The 12,530-nt window shown below is 36.3% G+C and overlaps 1 protein-coding gene across 26 annotated transcripts in view; it reads right to left on the minus strand.

Annotated features, from left to right (window-relative positions):
* The window catches only part of DST (dystonin), a 612,681-nt gene that overhangs the window by 505,682 nt on the left and 94,469 nt on the right, over positions 1 to 12,530 (minus strand). For all 26 annotated transcript variants that reach the window (XM_056814337.1, XM_056814311.1, XM_056814295.1 and 23 more), the window contains one exon: positions 9,381 to 9,569. In XM_056814337.1, coding sequence (XP_056670315.1) covers positions 9,381 to 9,569 — 189 coding nt within the window. The remainder of the gene's footprint in view (positions 1 to 9,380; positions 9,570 to 12,530) is intronic.

The following is a 12,530-nucleotide window of genomic DNA, read 5'->3' on the forward strand; positions in this document are numbered from 1 at the left end:
TCTAAGCATTTTATCAATATTTTCCTATATTTTTCCACACAATAATTCTGGGAAATAGGTATAATTATTATTCCATTAAACAAATACAGAAGCTGAGTCAGGCTTGCCCAGAATCATATAGTTATTAAGTATCTGAGACCAGATTTCAGCTTTTCAGCTCTTCAGCTTTCCTGACTCCAAATCCATGGCTCAATCCACTGCTCAACCTAGCTACTTTGAGTGTGAGGTCTTGGTTCAGATCAATATATTATTACCGAGACAAAATCTTTTATAACTGTTTGGTGTCTTTGATTGTAAGGTACAGCTTGGCCATGTTATTCCCTTGCCCAAAAACTTTTTCAGTGACTCCATACTATCTACAGAATTAAGTCCAAATTCTTACAATTAAAATTCTCTGGTGACTGTATCTTAATTTTATGATCATTTATTTAATAGCAAAAAGCAGACCAGCCAAAGAGAGAGAGAGAAGCACGAGCTGTGTGGCCAGCCACCCCATCTACAAGCAGACTGAGTCAGTCATGAGCCAAACCTCCTATTCTCCTGACATCCCAAATCCCTGGTTCCAGGAAAAAAGAGAGACTTTCTAACCCCTCCATCAATTTATGCTCTTCATGATGTCCCTTTCTCAAGCTTCTCTGAATAGAGGATTCAGACCTCAACCAGGACAAGAGGCAGGTCTTCCAGATGCCAAGAGTAATCACACTGTGCTTAGAATGTTTAGAATGGCTGCAGCACTTCCAAAATGGTAAACAAAAGGTGGGAGGACTCCCCCCAAGGCCTCAGGGAGATATAGTTCTAGCTTCAGTCTAAAATCAACTTTTTTTTTACTTTTAAAATAAAAAAGTTGTTTTGAAGGCCAAAAAAAAGGCATATGGAATAATATTAACTTTCCACATTCTTTAGCATGGGTCTAAAGGAGCTTTGTTGTCTTGTCTCAGTTTACCTTGAAATTCAAATTAAAAAAATAAAATTCTATTCTATAGGTGGTAGAGACCTATAAGTGGAAAATTTTTCATCTCCTCCACACCTATGTTTTGCCAAACTAGACTATAAGCCATTCCCTGAATACATCTTGTACCTTTTCTTTTTTTAAAATCCTTACCAGGTCCAAGGCTGAAAAGTAGTAAGGCTTAGGCAGTTTGTGTTAAGTAACTTGCCCAGGGACATACAATTAGGAAGCACCTGAGGCCAAATTTTAACCTAGGAATCCATCTCCAGACCTAATTCTCTATCAGCTGAGTCAACTATCTTCCTTGTGCCTTTCTTTTTGCCCCCATGACTTTGCTCACACAATCTTCCCTTTATTTGGAATGTCCTTCTTTCCCTTCTGTTCTAGATCAAGTCTTGTTCATTACTCAAGTCCCCATTTAAATGTTTCCTCTTTCAAAGTGATCTCTATCAACCAAAAGTAACTTCTACCTCCTTCCTCTTTTTGTCCATAATACTGTATTTCTCATACAGCAGATATTACATTATCCTTTATGTTATATCCATTTGTCTATGTGTCATCTCCTGCTAGGCTATAAGGTCCCTGAAGGTAGAGATAGCATCTCGTTCACTCATTCATGTATAAACCATAACATACAATATAGTACTTTACCCAAAATAGGGGTTCAATAAATATGAGGGCAATTAGGTGTCAAGTCTGAAGTCAGGAAGATGAGTCTTTCTGACTTCAAATCTGACCTCAGACACTTACTAGCTATTTAACTGTAGGTAAGTCACTTAACCTTGTTTGTTTCAGTTTCCTCATCTGTAAAATGAGCTGGAGAAGGGAATGGCAAACCACTCCAGTGTCTTTGCCAAAAAAAAAAAAAAAACACAAATGAGGTCAGAAAGAGTTGGATATAACTAAAAAACAACCAAACAACAACAAAAAGTATTAGCAGCTTGAATATTTAACTCCCTGAAAGGATTCAATTACCCATATGTTTATTATTTATTGAGCTTATAATAGGCCACATCCATTATAAATATCAGTGGGAACATCTAAAGTATAAATTATGAATTTCCTGATAGCTCAAATGAATACTCAAAGAAAAGAGATCAGTGAAGAAACAGAAGCAAAAATATAATGAACTCTGTTTGACTCATGCTTCCTTCATTAAGAGGATATACAAAGTGTAAGAGAGCTGAAAACGTACTGTTAGATCTGCTGATTCTTGCCCCTTTTCACCAACATGCTTTTAGTCTTCCTAAGCTGAACCATTATCAGATAAATCATTCAAATGTTGGGCCCCAATTTTGCCACTATAAAAAAGTCACGTCTCTGTTGTAAATTTTCTTCTCCTGGAAAGCTGAGTCACCACAGATGACTCTTTTATTTTGCCTTAAAGTCTCTTCTTCACTATTTTTCTTACTCAAATTTATCCTGTCATTTTTGTGTTTTGGCTTTGGTTGTGTACACTGTGTGCACATAAGATAAAGAAACAATAATAATAATTCACACTTATGCAATGCCTTAGCCTATAACCATAAGATCTAAGTCTGGAAAAGTCCTCAGAGGTCACATTTTATGCTTGAGGAAGATAAGTCTCAAGAAGGCTACTAGAAAAGTTTTTCCAGATATCATCTTATCTGTATAAGAAAGGCTTTTGCAAGCACCAACTGGATTTCAGGAAATCTTGCTCCAGAATCAATCTGTGTAAGTTCACATCAGGACTAAAAACTGGGAATCTATCAGCAATAACTGTTTACTACAAAAGCCTGTGAATGAATGAATGGATGAGTGAGTGGGGGGATGGATGCATGACCATTTATTAAGTGCTTCCCTTTTTCCAGGCACTGTGGAAAGAAAAGGAGATATACTTTTTCCAACTCTTCTTTTGGCCACTTTTATCTGCTGCATCCAGAGACCAAAGATCAGAGTTCATTCAAGTTCCATGAACCAAAGCAGTGATTAGGGGAGGATTTTTCTTCTCTTGCTCCCTGTCTTTTGCCATTGCTCTAAGAAATGGACCAGGGTGGGAGGAGGGAGGTATTTCTGTTCTGAGTTGTTGTTTTCCTCGGTTTGTGCCAAAGGTGAACCTCATGGAAGTTTGAGTCAAGACAATCTTGGAGGCAGGTTTGCAGGCAAGATGGTACAGCCAGATAGCCTGGCATGGAAGGAAGCCTTAAGAAGCCAGAAATGTCTGGAACTTGAGCCTGAAGGAGTTTTTGACAAGAATTATGACTGACCTCCATGGAAACTGAACTAAACTATAAATCTAACCCCCTTCTCCTCCCCAAAGACTAAAGTGGTGCAAAGGAGAGGAGGTATAAATACACAGAAGAGACAATGCCTTCCATCAAGGAGCTTATTTAGGGAAAGATAATCCATATAGCAAGATTGATGATCAGGAAAATATGGTGGAGATATGGGGCAGGAGACTGACATGTCTTTTACAGAATTTGTGCCAAAAGCAATGTTATTAGGGATACAATAGGCTATTCTCTGGCAATTCTTTCAGTCTCCAACAGAACTAGTGGAGGCAATATCAAGAAGAGAGGAAGGAGCAAAGGAACCATCCTGAAATCTCTTCCTCAAAGAAACTGAGTAGTCATTTCATCGAGTTTACATCTTCCAGTTTTTCCCCAACAAAGCATTTTTGAATTCTGCTCTAATGCTAATAATCTTCTTCTCCCCCCCCCAAAAAACTCTTATCTTCTGTTTTAGAATAAATACTGTAAATTGGTTCTAAGGCAGAAGAGTAGTAAGGGCTAAGCCAGTGATGGTGAATCTATGACATAGGTGCCAAAAATGGCATGCAGAGCATTCTTGGTGGGCACAAGGCCACACCCCCATCCCCAGTGAGGACCTCAGACAGAGCTGCTCCCCTCCCCCTCTCCACTATGTCTGATGCCATTTTTTCATATTCCCTGCCCCTCTGTCCAGCAGCCCAATGGGAAAGCTTTTTCCTTTCCCCTACATGGGGAAAGGCAGGGTCAAGCACTCCATCTCTAAAAGATTTGCTATCATTGGGCTAGGCAGGCAATGGGGGCTAAGTGACTTGCCCAGGGTCACACAGGGAAAAGAATGAGAACCCCTGACCCTTTTCAGTCAGATCCCAGATGAAAGTGCTAATCGGTATTTAGCCAAAGAAAGTGATTAATCTGGGATAATGACTGATTTGTAGAAGTACAATAAGATTAGTCTAAGGACATATATATTTGGTTATTTTTTTCTTTTTTCTTTAACTCTCTATAAGCTAACATTTTATAGTAGGGTGTGATTCATCAAGTAATCAGAAAGCTTATCAACCATATATGGCATATCTGAATGAAGAGTTGAGAGGGCCTTGGAGATGTGTTGTCCAGTTGTCCTAGGATCACTGGTATAAAGGACACATGGGGAGGAGCAGTGGTGACCTCAGTACTCTCTCATGATCAATCAAGAAGCTGAGATAGAAAAGTAGAAAGATATCTGGAGTCAATAGAAGATATATCTGGTCTCTGAATAGGAGAGATGTTTTGAGGAGATACTAAGAGACATTGTAGGGTATATAAGCAAAGGAAAAACTCTCATTCAATTGTCTTCGGTTGTGAGAAAAATCTAATGACCCAGATTTGCTGACGGCCATCAGTGTCTCTCAATAAACATATTATTGGCTTGGAGCTTTGCCTCTGTTTCCTTTCAGATTGGCTAAAATATTCACCACGACATCTAGGAAGTGTCTGAGGCCAGATTTGAACCCACTGAGCCCACTAGTTGCCCACTAACACTCTTCATAAGACATGGTTTTCACCATGCCATTCCCCTACTCAAAAGCATTCAATATATCTCTATTACCTGAAGAAGAGAATCCAGACTCTGTAACCTAGCTTTCAAGTTCCTCCATGATCTGACCCAGCCAACATCAGCTAACATTTATATGGCTCTTTAAAGTTTACAAAACATTTTACATTTGATTCTCACAACAAACTTGTGAGAAAGGTGCTATTAGTATATAATTGTATAAAGGTCACAACAGCCAAACTATTCTGCTCAGAGACGATACCTCATGTTTTTCCAACATGTGAACCTTTGCTCACACAGTTCCTCCAAGTGAATGAACCTCTTTCCTCTGACTATCCTAAACATATCCATTTTTCAAGGCCCAGCTGGAATTATATCTACTTTGCCAAGCTTTTCCTGGCATTCTAACTAAAAATGACCTCCCTCTTTCTTTTGAGCGCCTGAGTATTTGACATATTTTTTGATAATACACTATACTAAAAATATTTTTTGTTCCATCCTCTTTGATTCCTAGTCTAATTCCCCACTGTTGAACTGATTATAAGTTCCTCGAAGGCAGGCACCGGTTATATTAATCTCTTTGTGTCTCCTTTACCACCTAGACCAATGACCTACACAAAGGAAAATCTTAAAAGGTTTGTTAAATTGAATTATGCTATACTATACATTTCTCTCCAATTTAGTGCCTTATAGCTATTTCCCAGTTAGTTAGATCTTCAACAACATATATGTCAAATCTTCCCAATAGATAATGAGACTAAAGAAAACAGATTGTGAATGTGTCTATTATTTCTCCTTTTATGTCTAGTATTTGTGCCTTGCAAGTAGTAGGATAAGAAGCCCAAGGTTAGAAGAGACCTTAGAATTCATCAAATTCACCCTCTTTATTGTATAGATGAGAAAGCCAAGGCCTACAGATGGCAAGTAACTTGCCAGAAGGTCACAAAGGTAGAACTCATCAGAAGCAAGATTTGAATCCGGATCCTCCGATTCCAAAACCAGTGTTCTTTTCATGATACTGCAGGTTATGCAAATATTTTTAATTAATTGGTGATTATAGTATTCCCAAATTTCAGGGCCTAAATCCAGGTACAATAAGGCAGGAGAGTGTTCTTAACCTGGCTCTATGAACAAAGAATTATAGATAGATTTCATGGAGTCCATGAACTTGGATGGGGTGTGGGAGAAATAGTCCTTTATTTTCACTAGCCTCTGACAGAAATTTAACTTTTTCTTTATTCTGAAATTTTTAAAATAATTTTTTTTATGTCTATAGGCTTCCCTAGATGGTTAAAGTGGTCTATGACACAAGGAATATTTAGATCACTCACATAAGAACTCCCAAGATCTTTCAGTGCAGATGTATGATATCTCACTGCAGGTTTCTCCACTGGCATAAACTCAAGTCCTTTCACCTTTGTTAAGTGGTAGATAGTATGTGTGAGTGTATCTTGATAAAAAGAAAATCAAAAGTCTCTAGATGGCAGTGAAGATCTCCTTTTAAAACCTTATTTTGAATCACCAGAGTAGAAAGACAAAAATAAGTGAAGACTAGAAAAGATTATGAAAGAATATTTTTTGTACAATAAGGCTTAATGCTTCACTGATGACTTTCACTCTACATTCTGCTCTCACTGGGATTCTACCTTGTGAACAGCTCTGTGCTCTTAGGATCAAAAGTTTGAGAGCACGAAGGGGTCTTAGAGGTCATCTAATCCAACCCCAACACTTAACAGGTAAGTCCCAGAGAGGGGAACCTGACCAAGGTCTGACCAGGAGTAAGGAACAATAACAGGTTTAAAAATAAATGGCTCTTTCCACTAAAGGACAGTTTCTTCTCTTTTCTTTTGAAAACATCTATGCCTTTGAGAGAACAGATTGCCCCTTGATAATATATTAAGCCTCTTTCAACAGAGAAAGATTTCTCTCTAAAAGATAATTCAATAAATTGAGCCACACCCAATACAAAGAAGCCCTAGAAGGAAATGATTTATCTACTTCTTTGTGGAATAAGTTGCCTATGATTTTTTTTTTAACTTTTCTGGATGGGTGTCATAGAAATTAGCTTTTTTTGAGGGCAAAAACCAGTCTAGACTTGGTTTTAATTCCATCCAATAGACAGGCAGACATACAAGAATGCTATCATAATTCAACCAATAGGAGAAAGCACTCCAAGTAGAAACTATCAGGATGCAGCAGGTGCAAAGTTAGGAATGGCACATGAGATTGATGCTCATGGTTATAATCTCAACAAGGTAAGTAATTCATAAAAACCTTAAAGATCTAGGGACACTAAAGAACTTTCCAGAATTCACAGAAGTGTGGGATATCTTGGTTATTCAACTAAAGATTGAATTAGGGTTAGATTTATGATTTGACTGCTATAAGGAACTCTCTGGTGAGGAAACTCCCTTTTATCAGCACAGGGGAACACTTTTTTTCTACTATTTGCAGTCTTAGAGCAAAGGATCTCAATCTTTTTGTCCTCAGGACCCCATTATACTCTTAAAATTTATTGAGGAACCCAAAGAACATCTGTTTATATAGGCAATGTATGATCCAGAGATATAATAGAGCCAGTTCTAATCAGCTTGCCCCATTAAGATTTCAACATAAATATTTATACTTCAAAAATCCACAAACAATGCAAATCAGGGCATGGCTTACTGTTTGTTTGTCTTGACTTATTAAGAAAGTGATAATTAAAGTGTTAAAAATGTAGGTCAACATTGGTGGGTTTGTACCCCAAAGAGATAATAAGGGAAAAAAAACTTGTACAAAAATATTTATAGTTACATTCTTTGTGGTAGCAAAAAATTGGAAAATGAAGGGGTGTCCATCGATTGGGGAATGGCATAGCAAATTGTGGTGTCTGTTAGTGATGGAATTCTATTATGCTAAAAGGAATAATGAACTGGAGGAATTCCATGTAAACTGGAAAGACCTCCAGGAATTGATGAAGAGTGAAAGGAGCAGAACCAGGAGAACATTGTACACAGAGACAGATACACTGTGGCACAATCCAATGTAATGGATTTTCCTACTAGCAGCAATGCAATGAAACAGGACAATTCAGAGAAACTTGTGAGAAAGAATGCTGTCCACATCCATAGAAAAAACTGTGAAAAAGGAAATGCATTAGAAAAATATGTGATCAATCACATGATGTGATAGGGATATGACTGGGGTTTTGATGTTAAAAGATCACTACTAAAGATACGAATACCATGAAAATGGTTTTTGAACAATGATACTTGTATAACCCAGTGAAACTGTTGGATTCAGGAAAGGGGAGGAAAAAGCAGGGCAGAGAGGGAGATCACAAATCATGTAATCATGGAAAAATATTCTATATTTAAAAAATAAAAATTAAAAAATGTAGGTCAAACTTAAAAATATGTCTTGAGTACTTTTTTTCTCCAGAGACATAGTTGTTAAAACCCTGGATATTTATTGATATTTATGTCATATTAGAAACTGAAATTGATAGTAATTTAAAATATTTTAACTCATTTAAATCACAAATCCAATTACATATTAATATAAAGAATATATTTTATGAAAAGTAACAATATTTTTAAAGTAAAAAATTTCAGTAAAAAAAGAGTGGTATTTTACATATTTTTGCAAATCTCTTTAATGTTTGGCTTACTAGAAGACAGCTGTTTGCTTCTGTCTTTAACATGCTAGGTTATGTTGTTTTGGTTAAAGGGTATGAATAAAATCCTGCCTCCTAAAGACACATAGTTGAAAAGGGAAGATAAATTTAATAGACAAATAACAAACAATATTATTATGAAAATAGTTTTGATTTCAAGGCCCTCTTAACAGTCTTGGGTAGACTATATACCATGAGAACCACTGGCCCAAAGCATGGAGGTGTTAAATGATATGCCCAGGGTCACAAAACCAGTATGTGTCAAAGTACAACTTGAATATGGGTCCTTCCTGGTTCCCAGGCCAGCTCTTTTCACTCTGTTTTTCCAACTAAAGCTAATGAATTATCAGAGACGGCCAAGTCCCTATCATAAATGCAGTTACAAACACTTCTATTAAATCTCATAAACCTATAGAGTATATGAAAAATCAGTGATTCTGCTTGAGAACTAAACACTCTGTGTTTCTGGTCCACATGGTCATAATGAAAAAAAAAAGGCAAAGAACAGAAAACTACACTCAGAGAGACATTTTTCCAGCTGCCTGTTTTTCCTCTTTCCAATGGACATAAAACTTTTCTTTCTTTGGAAAAAATGATGCTATGTCTCAGACACCAGTAATCATTCCAGGTCATTGATGTATTTGGAATTTAAAATGATTTAACTGTCTCATCAAGTCATTGGCACACCCTTAGGTTAGCATGATTCATGAATGATGATAATAACCCAGCCTCTACTGAACCACAAAAAACTTTAAAATTTTAAAAAACGTTTTCAAAGTTACCATCATGGTGAAATGCTAAATAAAAACACAGGTGGTTCATTTTCAAACTTTCACAGAGCTATTTTTCCCAAATTTTTAAGTGCCAAGGAAACAAACTCATTATCACTAAGCATGCCCTGTTAGGCTGTGTAACCATGTCTGACACTATTTTTAAACATTCTAAATAAAAATAAAACATGATTAGATAGTGAATTTCACATTTTCTTAAAAGATGATTTATACTCACAGCTTTTCTAGTTGAAGGAACTTGAACTGAATGGTAAAATTCTGGCTGAACTCGACTGCTTTTCTTGAGTTTTCTTTTTCTTACTGAAGTTTCTTGTTCACTCTGATGATGTACTTCTGCTAATGGTTCAGTTTCTTCTAGACGGGCTGCTACCCTTCTTCTAGTATGTCGAGGACTTGCTCTAAATCCCTATGGATAACAAAATCAAAATCCAATAGGTATTATTAATGTGGAAATTACTAAAGAATAGTCATACAAAAAGACATAGAAGTGATCATTTGGTCTTAATGAGGAAGTTTCTATTTCCAAAGTAGGCATCTAAAAAGGCAACCCACATGGTGCAATGGATGAATTCTTGATTGGGAGTCAGAAAGCCCTGAATTCAAATACCACCTCAGATATTTATTAGTTGTATGAGCCTGAATAAATCCCTTAACCTCTCTGAGCCTTTTCTCATTCATAAGACGGGGTTGGTAGTGGCCCCAATTTAATAGCTTTGTTAGGAAGATCAAATGAGATATATTTTGTCAAGTGCTAGGCAAACTTTAAAATGATCTTATTAAAAGAAAGCTCAATGTCCAAAATGACCTGCTTTCTTGGAAATAGTCACACTGGATATCATCCTCTTTTTTAGTTGTTTTTTAGTCACATCTGACTCTTCTTGATCCCATATGGGGTTTTCTTGGCAGAAAGAAATGTTTTTAATACTTTTTTCCCATCTTTCCAAGGCAGAAGAAAAGTAAGAGCTAGGTAATGGGAGTTAAATGATTTGCCTAGGATTACAAGGCTAGGAAATGTTTGGGGCCAAATTTGAACCCAGGATCTCCCATCTCCAGGACTACCTCTCAATCCACTGAGCCACCTAGCTCCACCTATAACATTTTGTTTTTAAACCTTTACCTTCCATCTTACAATCAATAAGTCTTTTCCATTTCCTTCTCCAGCTCATTTCACAGAAGAGGAAATTGAGGCAAATAGAGTTAAGTAATTTGCCCAAGATCACACAGCTAGTAAGTGTCTGGGGTCAGTTTTCAACCTCATTGCCAATAATTTACCTAGAAGGTCCCCTTGGCTTTTCTTGACTTTAATGGGGCCAATCACTCCCATAAATTCATTCACATTAAGTTGTAAAAGGCTGACAAAATATCTAGATTTTTTCTTAAAACTTTTTTAAATTAAAGAATGTTTTCAAGTTTCTTATACTGTATTTCATAAAAAAATGATAAATAGTAGTCAAAAATAATTGCTAAATCTAACATGTACTATCTTCAGAATAGCAATTCTGTGACAAAACACATACTACTCATATGTTTAACAATAAACATCAGCAAAATAATTTCTTGATAAGAATCATTCTATAAATGTTCTTGTATATATTTTTAGAGAGAACAGTCGAAGTCCTACTTGTTTATTTTAGCAAATTAGTATTCTATACTAAATCTAGCAAATCAGTTTTCTGTACTAAATAATAGAAAGTTGAAATTTCAAAAACTAAGTTATTTGCCAATAATATTTTCCCATTTAGCACTATGGCTTATTACCTATTAAAAATGCTATAGTCATCTCTTAAAGGAAAATCTGAAAACTCAAAAATCCAAGTCAGACTGTTAGAATAGAACCAGCAGTAAATAACTGGACCAAAACCCTTTTTTCCCCCTGAGCCAACATAGCTGAGTTTAAATATCAGCTACCCTTTACTTCTCCTGGGCACTTTGCTCCCATTCCACAACTCACAATCCTGCTAGATCCTGATAAGAATCCCATAAAAGCCTACTAAACTTTACTGTTTGGAGAGAAGGTATCCTATTGCATCCTGGGGTCCAACAGTCCTGATCTGTTTCAGTCATTCTCCTTGATTGCCCTTCATTTTATATCTGCCTTAATAAAGCTAGTTTTCTTTACCATTGTTGTGAGCTCTGTTTCCCTCTATTGGGTTTGTTTTTTTTAATATTCTGAACCTTTAACAGTCTGTGTTAAGACACCTAACTAGTATTGTATAAAATCATATAATTCTGAGGCTTTTTAATGTTCATTATAAGTATTATGTTCACTATGTATATAGCAGGAGTTTTTAACTTTCAGTGTCATAGACGCCTTTAGAAGTCTAGTGAAGCCCACAGATTTTTATAAAATAATGTTTTTCAAGTGCATAAAATAAAGTACAAGGATTACAAAGGAAACTAATTATATTGAAATACAGCCATGAACCCTTGGTGTATAAAAATTTTATTTTAGAGGTATTATATTCATTTGCAAAGAAAAATTATGAAATCGTATTTTTAATTACATTTATGCTTATGTTAAAATGCCCAGGTAATTCCATCTCTTCCCTCTTCCTGTTTTTTTAATCCTTACCTTCTGTCTTACAATCAGTACTATGTACTGGCAGAAGAGCAGTGAGGGTTAGGCAATTGGGTTAAAGTGACTTGCCCAGAGTCACACAGCTAGGAAGTATCTGAGGCCAGATTTGAACCTAAGAGTTCCCATTTCTAGGCCTGCCTCTCAATCCTCTGAGCCACCCAGCTGCCCCTCTTTCATTTTTTTATTGTAATGCAAGATTTGTGGACAATGACATAATTAGGGTATATCATTATTTTGTAAACTAAAAGTTGCTTATGGTAAGACACTGTAATTGCTGTGCTTTTTTTTTTAATTACCTTCCATTTAGAATCAATACTGTATATTTGTTTCAAGGCAGAAAATCAATAAGGGCTAGGCAATATAGGTTAAGTGACATGTCCAGGATCACAATACTAGGAAGTAGTATCAGTGGCAAATTTGAACTCAGGACCTCCTGTCTGAAGACTTGGCTCACAATCCACAGAGCCACCTGGCCACCTCCAATTACTGTATATTTTTAAGTGAATGATATATTCTCTTCTTCAAAGTAAACATGAATAAAATTATGCTAAATATTTTTTAAAGGCTGACAAAACTTTATTACTTCTGCTGGGAGCACTTGGTATTTTAACAAGTGTCTCAAGCCAAAAGAATTTATCAAATGGTGGAATTTCAGACACAAGGAACCAAGTGCAAGAGGAGGAATAGGAAGCATACATTCAGAGAGCCCTTGAAATCACACACAGGCTGCTGCCTATTACACTTAGACTAGCTCTGAACCAAATATTTACTAATATCACCTAAAATGGA

The sequence above is a fragment of the Monodelphis domestica genome, chromosome 2, assembly GCF_027887165.1.
Source record: "Monodelphis domestica isolate mMonDom1 chromosome 2, mMonDom1.pri, whole genome shotgun sequence".
Taxonomy (NCBI): domain Eukaryota; kingdom Metazoa; phylum Chordata; class Mammalia; order Didelphimorphia; family Didelphidae; genus Monodelphis; species Monodelphis domestica.